This window comes from Anomaloglossus baeobatrachus, chromosome 2 (genome assembly GCF_048569485.1).
Source record: "Anomaloglossus baeobatrachus isolate aAnoBae1 chromosome 2, aAnoBae1.hap1, whole genome shotgun sequence".
Classification (NCBI taxonomy): domain Eukaryota; kingdom Metazoa; phylum Chordata; class Amphibia; order Anura; family Aromobatidae; genus Anomaloglossus; species Anomaloglossus baeobatrachus.
In genome coordinates this window covers 713,770,054-713,783,864 of record NC_134354.1, presented here as the reverse complement: position 1 = coordinate 713,783,864, position 13,811 = coordinate 713,770,054, and the positions used below count along the sequence as shown (strand labels likewise).

At 45.4% G+C, this 13,811-nt stretch overlaps 1 protein-coding gene across 1 annotated transcript in view; it reads right to left on the bottom strand.

Annotated features, from left to right (window-relative positions):
* SUPT20H (SPT20 homolog, SAGA complex component) overlaps positions 1–13,811 on the bottom strand; it is a 192,520-nt gene that overhangs the window by 9,786 nt on the left and 168,923 nt on the right. Inside the window, 3 exon segments of the mRNA XM_075337317.1 lie at positions 2,930–3,032; positions 5,473–5,607; positions 8,453–8,508. Coding sequence (XP_075193432.1) covers positions 2,930–3,032; positions 5,473–5,607; positions 8,453–8,508 — 294 coding nt within the window.

The following is a 13,811-nucleotide window of genomic DNA, read 5'->3' as shown; positions in this document are numbered from 1 at the left end:
TTACTGTTCATTGTCGTTCTCACTGGGACACGTAATGTTGAACATAGCTGACATCTTGACCTATGCGCGTTGCAATATGCCAGCGTGATAACACAAGGTCTGCCAGTTCAAGGATTCTAGCATTAAATGATCAAACAGAAGTGGACTCCTGCGCTGTCATAAAAAGTTAGTCAGTAGAAATGGTTAAATTTTGTTGGTTTTTTTTACGCGTTTCAGAGATCACATCTCATTCCTCAGATAAATCACACATGACATGATGTACATGTGTTGATTTATCTGATAAAGAGATGTGATCTCTGAAACGCGTAGTAAAATCACGATTTAACAATTTTTGCTGACCATCTTCTTACGACAGCGCAGGAGTCCACTTCGGTTTGATCGTTAATTGCTAACCTCCTCGTGGTGCTTGCTACAGCCATAACTTACACGCTTTCAATAGCAGTTGTGACTGTTTCACAACTACATCAGGTGAGCACATCTGATTTTATCTATATACGTTCTTTCATAGTACTACCCTATTAGCACCTTTTGTCTTTTCAGTCCTCGTGAATTCAGAGGGACAGAATCCTTGAACTATATGACGACAAGTGGCCATCACTAGCACATCGATGAACAAGAGGTTTTTGGGGTTTAATTTGGCTAAAAAGAATTTTAAAACTGGCCCCGATGGGATCTAGGTGCTTGAAAATCTATTAATTTGCAGATCTTAGCAACACCTGCTACTTCCGCATAATCTTATTACTAGGGATGATCGAATACCCTAATATTCGCTTCGCCGAATAGCCAGCGAATAAGTCACCGCTTTTCGACTATCCACGAATAGTCGACACCCAATGTAAGTCTATGGGAAACAAGAATAATTTCACATTGGACCTAATGGTGAAATAAGGTGACTGGGGAAAAGGCAGAAACAGTACGGGCACAGTCTCTCTCTCTCTCTCTCTCTCTCCTCAACATCGTGGATTATGCCAGACCTGGTGGCTAGAAAATGAGCGCCAGGAAGTCAGAAATGAAACTGAAAGTAGTGGAGCGGATGTAGTTTTATTCGGATACCAAATGGTGCGAATAGTCTGTTATCCGTCAGTTACCGAATAGTGACGAATACATTCGCTCATCCCTACTTATGACTTGTCCATCTTGAAACTCAATGTTGAGGAGTGTAGATAATTACAGAAACTCTTTTTTGGAGCAAAAGTTGATTCAGCTAAGTACTTGCCATTATAGACAATTGGTGAGATGTACCAACTTAGATGTGCCAAAATTCTGGTACAATCTGCTCCTAAACACCTCCCCACTCCCCCAAACTAACATTCAGGACTTGCACCACATTTCTTTCTGCATTTCCTGACACTTTGCTTTGCCTCTGCCAAAGAGACATGGCCTCACTAAATGACCTAATGATCTAATGTTCAACCCCCTACTGTATTATCCAAGGACATCTACATTTTGGTGCATTTTTTTTTGCGGCAAAAATCCGCAAAAAAGACCGGAAAAAAAATGTCTTTTTTTTTTTTAATTAGCGCGAAATTCTCAAATCTTGCGCCAAAAATGGCAACTAATACCACAAGACAAAAAAAAGAAAGTGACTTAAACCCCCCCATCCCGCCGCAAATGATGAATCGAAGTCTATGTGCCAAAAAATTTATGAAAATTGCGGCATACGTTTCTGGCACAAAGCAAGTCGGCTAATAGTGGTTCATGTACAGTGGAACCTTGGTTTAAGAGTAACTTGGTTTGAGAGCGTTTTGCAAGACAAGCAAAGATTTTTAATAATTTGTAACTTGGTTTAAGAGCAATGCTTTGCAATAAGAGCAAATTCTCATTGTGCAGTATTCCATTGTACAGCACAGTATATACTATATATTATGTCTATCAATTTGCATTTGTGGATACAGCACTGTACTTTCTTTCTGCTAACCAGTACAGCCCATTGTTTGTGCTGTAATCTGCCCCACAATTAGCTTAGTTCTGTTGTTATTTTGGGGAGAATAGATTTGGGGTGTGTTTTTTGTATACTGTACTAGAATAAAAGTTGTCATATTTATACAGAATTTTTTCTCTCTATATAGTGTACCGCCGCACACCAACAATTCTACTGTAAGCGAACGTGCAGTTTAATTTGCTTTATATGTTTTTACTGCACTTTTGTATTACTGTAATAAGTTTGTATAAATACAGTAAATATTTTTGGGTTGTGGAACAAATTGTCTGTGTTTCAATTATTTCTTATGGGAAAATTCGCTTTGATATAAGAGTAACTCACTCCCGGAACCAAATTATGCTCCTAATCCAAGGTTCCACTGTACTTTGATAAATCTGGCATATTTTTTGGCATATACCCTCCATGATAAATGTGATGCATTTAAGACGGCTTAGTCGAAGTTTACATTAAAAATTAGATTAGTATTGATAAATCTGTCCCTATATCTACAAATACTGGGAATACCTTTCCACATTTGTATGAAAATGGTTGGAAAACTATTAATATATGCACATAGATTTCAACCCTACTAGAGCAAATAAGTCGGTTGCTATTTAAAGGATAAATGTACTAAGAGAAAAATGTCCGTCACACATCAAATTCTAGATACATTTTGGATAAGCTATATGTTTTGATAAACGACATTTAAAACGGTCAATAAAATAAGTCACAAGCCACATTTACACATTGCACCATTTACAGCAACCTTTCCCAATACTAGGACGATTCCAGGAGTGCGTGGTGCCAACAATCCCATAGGTAACTGTTCTACGCAAGAAACTCACGGCTACGAGATCCGCCGATGACCGTGATCCGGTCAGATCAGGCAGTGATTGTTCCCTGTAATGGATTCCCACTTTTGCTGCATGACTAGAGTCTGAGCCCAGATGTATGAAGATGAGATGTTTAGGAGTATACACTGAGGGGACAGGGTGCACAGATACATACCAGCTGTCTGCTGAGGCATGAAACCACCTACTCCGGTCAGGTTAATAACTGCCTGCTGAGACGTTAATGTCTGCTCCTGACCGTTAGGACCTTGCTCCATTCCCTGCAAAGAACACAAGAATGAAGGAGAAGATTGAAGAGTAAAAGACAATATATAGAATATATACATTTCATATTTGTAAACTGGTTCAGGAAAAGAAAGACATTCATCATTGGTAACAACGAAGGGCATCTGGCAGGGGTAGGGCCTTGTGCAACACCACTGTCCATAGGAATGATGGGACCTTCAGAGATGGGACCTTCACATTGGGCCATTTCCGAAAGTACATTTGAACAGCTGACAGCGCTCTTTATCATAAATTCTTGGAAAACGTAATTGGGGACTCTAGCTCTCGGGGACCATGATGGTTCCAGAGGTCAGAGCCCACTTATGCATACAAGGTATGTCTAATTCACGTCAAATAAATGCTGAGAATATTAAGAAACCGCATACTCTACGGGCCAACGTCAGGACAGTAATGAGCGCTGATCGACTAGTCATCTGGTATTCGTTTACTGGCCAGTTTACGCAGCCCGACAAACCAAGATGGAGACAGAAAAATTGCCAATATGCTATATAATATATAATAAAAAGTGCATGTTATCAGCGGCTTACAAGGGGTCATTTGATACAGATGAATGACCTAATCAATGAGCGTTTTTCTCATTCGCTGGTTGATCACCAACATGATCACACCGACACAATCGGGAACACCGTTTCTTACAAACGCTCATTCGCTGATTATCAAGTAAAAGGGCCTCAAGTATCCTCTTCTATTCCATATCATACACTGCCTGGGAGATTATTTACAAAAGTGGAATCTGGGGAACCAAATCACAAGATGTTTTATCTAATCTGCACATTTGGAATTTGCTGCAGATATCTTGCAAAAAATTAAATTGACAAAAAAGTATTCTTTGCGCTTTTCCTCTGCATTTTTTTGTGCACAAATTCTGTTGGCTTAAAAGGTAATCTGTCAGCAGGTTTTTGCTATATAAACTGAAGTCATCATGTTGTAAGGGTTAAGAGAGAAAGTTCAGGCATGCCTGTGTTGTCACGGTCCAATCTTTAATTTGCTATATTTGTTTTAATAGCTAGACCCTTGGCATTGCTGTGGCTAGTTCCCTCATGCCCTGGTGTCCGCAATGCCCCCTCCTCTGCTTACATTGTGCTGCTCTCTGATGAGGTGGCAAAAAGCAAAAACTTGCTATCAGTTTCACTTTAACAGGTTAAGCAAAATGGATGAGATTTCATGAAAACGTAATCCCACTCTGCATTTTCCACTTTTTCGGAGTGTCTGAAAAAAATGCAAATAACGTAGTTTTGTTTTTAAGTGCAGAATCCCAGGATTTCTGGACTACATAAACACCTTAAAAAATGGTACTTCAAATCGCCACCAAAAACACTGAAAAAAATCCAATAATCACAGCAGATTGCTATTGCACAACAACAAAAAAGAATAAAAAAAAACCCGCAGAGGGGCAACATGGCTTTTAAAGGGAATCTGTCAGCACGTTTTGCGATGTAATCTGAAGACAGCATGCTGTAAGCGTTCACATAAAGTTCAGAGATGCCTATCTTGTAGGTCCAATCTGTTATTTATTTATTTGCTATGTTTGTTTAAGCGGCAGGACTTATCATTGCAGGAGTACAATGTCATACACGCAGCAGTTTGGCACAACCCCTCCTCTGATAGTGAGATACCTATCAATGTAAAATCCAGGCCTGCAACTGGAACACGGGGGCATCCGCTACGTCTTGAGGAAAGAAGGTTTAATCATAATCACAGAGGATGATTCTTTACTGTACGAGCAGTGAGACTGTGGAACTCTCTGCCGCATGATGTTGTAATGAGTGATTCACTACTAACATTTAAGCAGAGCCTGGATGCCTTTCTTGAAAAATATAATATTACCAGTGATGTATATTAGATTTTATGACAGGGTGTTGATCCAGGGAACTAGTCTGATTGCCGTATGTGGAGTCAGGAAGGATTTTTTTTCCCCATTGGAGCTTATTTGACACATTGGGTTTTTTTTGCCTTTCTCTGGATCAACAAGTTAGGCTACGGGTTGAACTAGATGGACTTACAATCTCCCTTCAACCTTAAAAACTATGAAAACTATGAATCTCTATATGTTTGTTTAAGCAGCAGGACTTCTCATTGAAGGACTAAAAAGTCATGCCCAAGGTAGTCAGACATGCTCCCTGCTGTAATTAACACCTCACTGTCAAGGCTGCACCCAGTAAGTGATACACTGATGGATTCAGGATCTCTTTGCCTACATCATGCTGCTCTCCGATGAGGTAGCAAAAACCTGCTGACAGATTCCCTTTAAAGGGATAACTCTTATCCACAGTTGACTAAAGGGAAATTTGTATGGAACATTTGGACAGTACTAATCCTAGAAATCTGAAAGTGCAGCTAGGAAACTGAACAATCGCTTACTCGATATGTCATGATTTGTCAATACAAATTATGTAGCAATTAAGAAATTCTTACCGATGGCATCAGCCCCAGCTGGTCGCTTTGCTGGGGACTGGAGGTGGCCGTCTGCTGGGACGTCTGTGGTGAATACTGGGAAAGCTGTGGCTGCTGTTGTTGCATCGGATTGAATATAAGTGATGTCCCCGGAAGCTGTTTGAAAGAGGACATCCAGTTTCAGCAAAGAGCAGCGTATTTCAATAAGTGTGGATCATAGGATGGGGATCCCAATGATGTTTTAATGCCACCATTTTTAATTTTATTTTTTACCAAGTAAATCCTCGTCCTAACCAAAACTTTACAATAAACCTTGTGCAGTACATATAGCCGGATCCTCTAGGTAATCATTAATATATGAGAAAATCATCAAACACCTTCAGCTTTTACTTATATTTACAATATCAAGAGTAATGTGACATGAGGCGATTGTTGTACGAACACAGAATTTGGTGTATAGTTTCTGTGATGATACTTCGCTCATATTTATATCATACACCAATGTAAAGCTCATACAGAAGGTTTTTCTCAAATACCATGTGTAGTCAATTGTACCTCTGAACGGCGCTACTGCAGTCATGTGACCTCCCCTCCCCTACCGGGCTCCGTGACCTCTGAGATCCAGTGAGGTCATGTCAACTTCCAGCTGACCTGACATCACAGAGACCGGCTCCAGTTTCCGTAAGTGACTGGGCTGTGGGCGGTGATATCGGGTCAGGCCGCTCTCACATCAGCAATATTTTGCCGTCACATACGAGTTTCAGTTCCATTCATTTCCTAAGGGATCGAGGCAAGATGGAGGTCACATGCGGTCACGTGCGATGTATGAGACAGCATGTGACCGCCACTTGCCGTGATTCCATTGGAAAATGAATGGAGCTGAAACGCATATGTGCCTTATTCGGCTTTCCGTCAAAATACCGCTGATGTGAAGCCGCCCTCAACTGGAAGTTGACGTGACATCACCGGATCTCAAAGGTCACAGATACAGGGGGTCATGTGATGGGGATGAGTGAACCGGAATAGCACCGCTCATAGGTACATTTGACTACACAAGGTATTTGAGAAAAGCCTTCTTTATGAGCTTTACATCGATGTGACCACTATGCTGTGTAGTGGACCACCCCTTAAAGGATTCAGAATTTGTCATTTTTCCCTCCCATTGTTGCAACACTCATAACTGTTTGCTACTTTCCCATCAATATAGTCATGGTAGAACTTATCGTTTGCGTGATAACTTGTAGACTTGAATGATACCGTTTTAATAATCTTATATTTTCGTAAATCAGACTTTTTGGGGTTCAACAATACCTATTTTTTGTTTATCATTATATATATATATATATATATATATATATATATATATATATATATATATATATATATATATATATATAAAATTACACACACATACACACACACACAGTACAGACCAAAGTTTGGACACACCTTCTCATCTCTAGAATAACTATTAAGAGGAGACTTTGTGCAGAAGGCCTTCATGGAAAAATAGCTGCTAGGAAACCACTGCTAAGGACAGGCAACAAGCAGAAGAGACTTGTTTGGGCTAAAGAACACAAGGTATGGACATTAGACCAGTGGAAATCGGTGCTTTGGTCTGATGAGTCCAAATTTGAGATCTTTAGATCCAACCACCGTGTCTTTGTAGAAAAGGTGAACGAATGGACTCTACATGCCTGGTTCCCACCGTGAAGTATGGAGGAGGTGGTGCTTTGCCGGGGACACTGTTGGGGATTTATTCAAAATTGAAGGCATACAGAACCAGCATGGCTACCACAGCATCTTGCAGCGGCATGCTATTCCATCCGGTTTGCGTTTAGTTGGACCATCATTTATTTTTCAACAGGACAATGACACCAAACACACCTCCAGGCTGTGTAAGGGCTATTTGACTAAGAAGAAGTGTGATGGGGGTGCTATGCCAGATGACCTAGTCTCTACAGTCACCAGACCTGAACCCAATTGAGATGGTTTGGGGTGAGCTGGACCGCAGCGTGAAGGCAAAAGGGCCAACAAGTGCTAAGCATTTCTGGGACATATTTTCAGTTGTTTCACACTTTAAGTATTTCACTCCACATGTTTTCATTCATAGTTTTGATGTCTTCAATGTGAATCTACATTTAGAGTCATGAAAATAAAAAAAAAACCTCTTTGAATGAGGTGTGTCCAAACTTTTAGTCTGTACTGTATGTATGTATGTATGTATGTATGTATGTATGTATGTATGTATGTATGTATGTATGTATGTATATATATATATATATATATAATTTTTTTTTTTTTTTATTTAATTTTTTTTTTTTAAAAGAAGGAAAAAAGGAAAAAATGTACACTTTTATATTTTTTTTCTTAGGGGGGTTTGAACCTGCGACCGCAGTATCTCGTGAAATCATATCGTTCCAATTTAAGTACAGATAGAAGCCGGTGTGTGCGTTCTAGCAATGGTGTCATTTCAATACCACTATCAAACATTGACAGCAACATTTAAATGGCTAAACTGCAGTGACTGGAGCCAGTTCTAGTCTCTGCAGGATATGTAACACATCCTGCATCTGCTTCCTATTCCTCCAAATTCAAAAAACACCACCACTTATTGGCTGCTTTTTGTGTACAATGTGCATAGGCAGAAAGCTACCAATCAGTGGTGTGGGTGGGGTTACACAGAGCTCAGCATTCAGAGACCTGGTAGATATGCAGTGTACAGTGTAGATGTACAGTGATTTTTATCAAAACTGTAGCAACCAACAAAGTAAGTGACACATTGCTGAAATCGGGATCTGCGCCTCTACTTTATGCTGCTCTCAGATGGCAAACCAAAAACTAGTGACAGATTCTCTTTAAAACAATGAAGGAATATTGACCATGGGTGGCTGTAAGGATGAAAAATCATATCCCAAATTGTTATTTAACTTAAAAATAAATGGATAGTAACCTCATGACTACAAAAACATCAAAGAAAAGAAAACATGGCTGTAATTACCTGCAGCAGATTTAATGGTCTCAAGTTGGGATTGTTTTTTATACCAAAAGGACCACCTGTAGAAGAAAAGTTTATTGGTTTTAAAAAGCAGCAGAAAAGCTGAGAAAAAGCAAAAGCTTCTTAGTAGCATTCTACAAAACCAGAGTACAAGTTTCCAGAATGTCCCAATGTATAAGCAGATGCTGCGAAATTAATTCTAGATTGACAGTGGTAAAAATGACATTGGGTGATTTTCTTTTGTCAGTCAGAAGGAAGGAATAAAAGAAGGGAATTTTGTTTACTTACCGTAAATTCCTTTTCTTCTAGCTCCAATTGGGAGACCCAGACAATTGGGTGTATAGCTTCTGCCTCCGGAGGCCACACAAAGTATTACACTCAAAAGTGTAACCCCTCCCCTCTGCCTATACACCCTCCCGTGCCTCACGGGCTCCTCAGTTTTGGTGCAAGAGCAGGAAGGAGGAAACTTATAAATTGGTCTAAGGTAAATTCAATCCGAAGGATGTTCGGAGAACTGAAACCAAACAAACAATTGAACAACAAGCCCGAAGGGAACAGGGGCGGGTGCTGGGTCTCCCAATTGGAGCTAGAAGAAAAGGAATTTACGGTAAGTAAACAAAATTCCCTTCTTCTTTGTCGCTCCATTGGGAGACCCAGACAATTGGGACGTCCAAAAGCAGTCCCTGGGTGGGTAAAAGAATACCTCGATAAATAGAGCCGACACGGCTCCCTCTTACAGGTGGGCAACCGCCGCCTGAAGGACTCGCCTACCTAGACTGGCATCTGCCGAAGCATAGGTATGCACCTGATAGTGTTTCGTGAAAGTGTGCAGGCTAGACCAGGTAGCTGCCTGACACACCTGCTGAGCCGTCGCCCGGTGCCGCAATGCCCAGGACGCACCCACGGCTCTGGTAGAATGGGCTTTCAGCCCCGAAGGAAGCGGAAGCCCCGAAGAACGGTAAGCTTCAAGAATCGGTTCCTTGATCCACCGAGCCAAGGTTGACTTGGAAGCCTGCGAACCCTTACGCTGACCGGCGACATGTACAAAGAGTGCATCTGAACGGCGCAGGGGCGCTGTGCGAGACACGTAGTACCGGAGTGCTCTCACTAGATCTAATGAGTGTCAATCCTCTTCACATCGGTGAATTGGATTAGGGCAAAAAGAAGGTAAGGTGATATCCTGATTGGATGAAAAGGAGATACCACCTTAGGGAGAAATTCCGGAACAGGACGCAGAACCACCTTATCCTGGTGAAAAACCAGGAAGGGGGCTTTGCATGACAGCGCTGCAAGATCCGACACTCTTCGGAGTGATGTAACTGCCACTAGAAATGCCACCTTCTGCGAAAGACGTGATAAGGAGACATCTCGCAGCGGCTCGAAAGGTGGCTTCTGAAGAGCCGTTAGCACCCTGTAAAAGGTCCCAGGGCTCTAGTGGGCGCTTGTAAGGTGGGACTATGTGGCATACTCCTTGCAGGAACGTGCGGACCTGCGGGAGCCTGGCCAGGCGCCTTTGAAAAAATACTGAGAGCGCCGATACTTGTCCCCTGAGAGAGCTTAGTGACAAACCTTTGTCCATTCCAGATTGAAGGAAGGAAAGAAAAATGGGTAAGGCAAAAGGCCAGGGAGTAAACCCATTCACAGAGCACCAGGACAAGAATATCCGCCAAGTCCTGTAATAGATCTTGGCGGACGTCGGTTTCCTGGCTTGTCTCATAGTGGCAATGACATCCTGAGATAACCCTGACGATGCTAGGAGCCAGGACTCAATGGCCACACGGTCAGGTTGAGGGCCGCAGAATTCAGATGGAAAAACGGCCCTTGTGACAGCAAGTCTGTGCGGTCTGGAAGGGCCCACGGTTGACCCACCGTGAGATGCCACAGATCCGGGTACCACGACCGCCTTGGCCAGTCTGGAGCGACGAGAATGGCGCGGCGGCAGTCGGACCTGATCTTGCGTAATACTCTGGGTAGCATCGCCAGAGAAGGAAACACATAAGGCAGTTGAAACTGCGACCAATCCTGTACTAATGCATCCGCCGCCAGAGCTCTGTGAACTGCGGAGATGGTGGATGCTGTGGCTTCCACCCACTGCAGAATTCGCCGTACTTCCTGGAAGGCTTGACGACTGCGAGTGCCGCCCTGGTGATTGATGTAGGCGACTGCAGTGGCGTTGTCCGACTGGATACGGATGTCGAGGGAAGTCGATCTCTTGTCCCACTTGTGGAGAATGTCCCATTGGAGTGGGCGTAGATGAAATTGCGCGAAAGGCACTGCCTCCATCGCTGCCACCATCTTCCCTAGGAAGTGCATGAGGCGCCTCAATGGGTGTGACTGACTCTGAAGAAGAGATTGCACCCCTGCTTGCAGAGAAAGCTGTTTGTCCAGTGGTAGCTTGACTACCGCTGACTGAGTATGAAACTCCATCCCGAGGTAGGTCAATGACTGGGTCGGTGTCAACTTGGATTTTGGAAAGTTGATGATCCACCCGAACTGCTGGAGAGTCTCCAGAGCGACGGTAAGGCTGTGTTGACACGCCTCCCGAGACGGTGCCCTGACTAGGAGATCGTCTAAGTAGGGAATCACCGAGTGGCCTTGGGAGTGTAGGACCGCCACAACGGATGCCATGACTTTGGTGAAAACCCGTGGGGCTGTCGCCAAGCCGAAAGGCAATGCCACGAACTGAAGGTGTTCGTCCCCTATGGCGAAACGCAAGAAGCGTTGATGTTCGGGTGCGATCGGCACATGGAGATAAGCATCTTTGATGTCGATCGATGCGAGAAAGTCTCCCTGTGACATCGAAGCGATGACCGAGCGGAGAGATTCCATCCTGAACCGTCTGGTTCTCACATGTCTGTTGAGCAGTTTGAGGTCCAGAACGGGACGGAATGAACCGTCCTTCTTTGGCACCACGAACAAGTTGGAGTAAAAGCCGCGCCCCTGTTCCTGAGGGGGGACGGGAATCACAACTCCTTCTGTCTTCAGAGCGGCCACTGCCTGAAGAAGTGCGTCGGCCCGAGCAGGGGGGGGGGGAGGTTGTGAAGAAACGAGTTGGAGGACGAGAGATGCACTCTATCCTGTAACCGTGAGACAGAATGTCTCTCACCCATCGGTCTTGAACATGTGGCCACCAGGTGTCGCAAAAGCGGGAGAGCCTGCCACCGACCGAGGATGCGGTTCGGGGATGCCAAGAGTCATGAGGAGGCCGCCTTGGAGGCAGTGCCTCCGGCAGCCTTTTGGGGGCGTGACTTAGACCGCCACGCGTAGGAGTTCCTCGGACCTTTCTCCGGCCTATTGGACGAAGAGGATTGGGACTTGGCGGAGGGGCGAAAGGACCGAAACCTCGATTGTATCTTACGTTGCTGAGGTCGCTTCGGTCTGGACTGGGGTAAGGAGGAGTCCTTTCCCTCTCATCCAATCGTTCTCCAAACAATCGGTCGCCAGAAAACGGCAAACCGGTTAGGAATCTCTTGGAAGCCGAGTCTGCCTTCCATTCGTGCAGCCACATGGCTCTGCGGACTGCCACAGAATTAGCGGATGCGACCGCTGTACCGCTAGCAGAGTCTAGGACTGCATTCATGGCGTATGAAGAAAATGCCGACGCCTGAGAAGTCAAAGACGCAACCTGCGGAGCAGAAGTACGTGTGACCGCATTAATCTCGGTTAGACAAGCAGAGATAGCTTGGAGTGCCCACACGGCTGCAAAAGCCGGGGCAAAGGACGCGCCCGTGGCTTCATAGATGGATTTCACCAGGAGCTCTATCTGCCTGTCAGTGGCATCTTTCAGCGATGAGCCATCTGCAACCGATACCACAGATCTAGCCGCCAATCTAGAGACTGGAGGATCCACCTTGGGACACTGAGCCCAACCCTTAACTACGTCAGAGGGGAAGGGGTAACGTGTGTCAGCAAGGCGCTTAGTAAAGCGCTTGTCCGGAACCGCTCTGGGTTTCTGGACACCATCCTTGAAGTTAGAGTGGTCGAAAAACGCACTCCGTGTACGTTTGGGGAACCGAAACTGGTGTTTCTCCTGCTGAGAAGCCGACTCCTCTATAGGTGGAGGCGGGGAGATAGATCTAACACCTGGTTGATGGACGAGATAAGATTATTTACTAAGGCGTCCCCTTCAGGTGTATCAAGGTTGAGGGCAACGTCATGGTCAGAGCCCTGAGCTGCGACCTCCGCCTCGTCCTCCAGCGAGTCCTCCAGCCGGGAACCTGAGCAGCGTGATGAAGCTGATGATTCCAAGCGGGCCCGCTTAGCTGGTCTGGGGCTGTGGTCCGTGGAGGAGTCCTCCACGTGAAACCTAGAGCCCACCCCGGGAGCGCGCTGCAGCGTGGACCGAGAGGGACCTAGAGGCGCCGATCCAACAGTGTCCTGGGTCTGTGTAAGGACCGGTCTGGACTGCAAGGCTTCTAGCAGCTTGGCAGACCATTTGTCCACAGACTTAGCCATGGATTGTGAAAGTGACTCAAAGAGCTTCTCAGCAAACACTGCAAACTCTGTCCCTGCCGCCTGGACAGTGGTAGCATGGGGGTCTACCTGAGCCGAGGGGCCCACAAGTGGTCGCGGCTCCGGCTGAGTCAGTGTAACAGGGGTCGAGCATTGCTCACAGTGAGGGTAGGTGGAACCCGCAGGCAACATAGCCCCACAAGAGGTACAGGTCGCAAAGAAACCCTGTGCCTTAGCGCTCTTGCTCCTTGTGGACGACATGCTGTTGTGTCCCAGGAGAGTGATCACAGAGGGTATAAGGGAAAAGTATACAGCCCGGCCGAACAGAGATATATATATATAAAGATATATAATACGTATCTATTCAGGCAACCCAGGGGGACCAGCACCGGATGACCGGTGTGGCTTACCGACCGCTAAAAAGCGGCGTGTGTGTCCTCCAGATTCCCTGCTCCAGGTCTCCCAGCGGTGAAGAGCTCTTTCCTGATGATTCTCCAGCGCAGAATGTCTGAAAAAAATGGCTGCTGGAGCTCTCAGAGGGGGAGTGGAGCGGTGGGCGGCACCAGGAAAAAGTGCGGGAATCTGGGGTCCCTATTGTGATCAAAGAGGGGGGAGGAAGCATACAGGATGCTCCAGCCCTCACTGCCGACGTCAGGACGGCTGTCCCGCCCCTACCCTGACAGACAGGTCCGGGGGCGGGAGTCTTGCCAGTAGGCCGCAACTGAAGCCGGGGACTAAATTTATGACCGCGGCCGACAAGCAGGCGCGGTCGGCGCGGAAGTCCCCCGGCTTTCACGGACCAGCAGCCGCTGTGTGTCCCAGGCAGCGTCTGGTCGGCTGTCCCGCCCCTACCCTGACAGACAGGTCCGGGGGCGAGATTTTGCAAGTAGGCCGCAACTGAAGCCGGGGA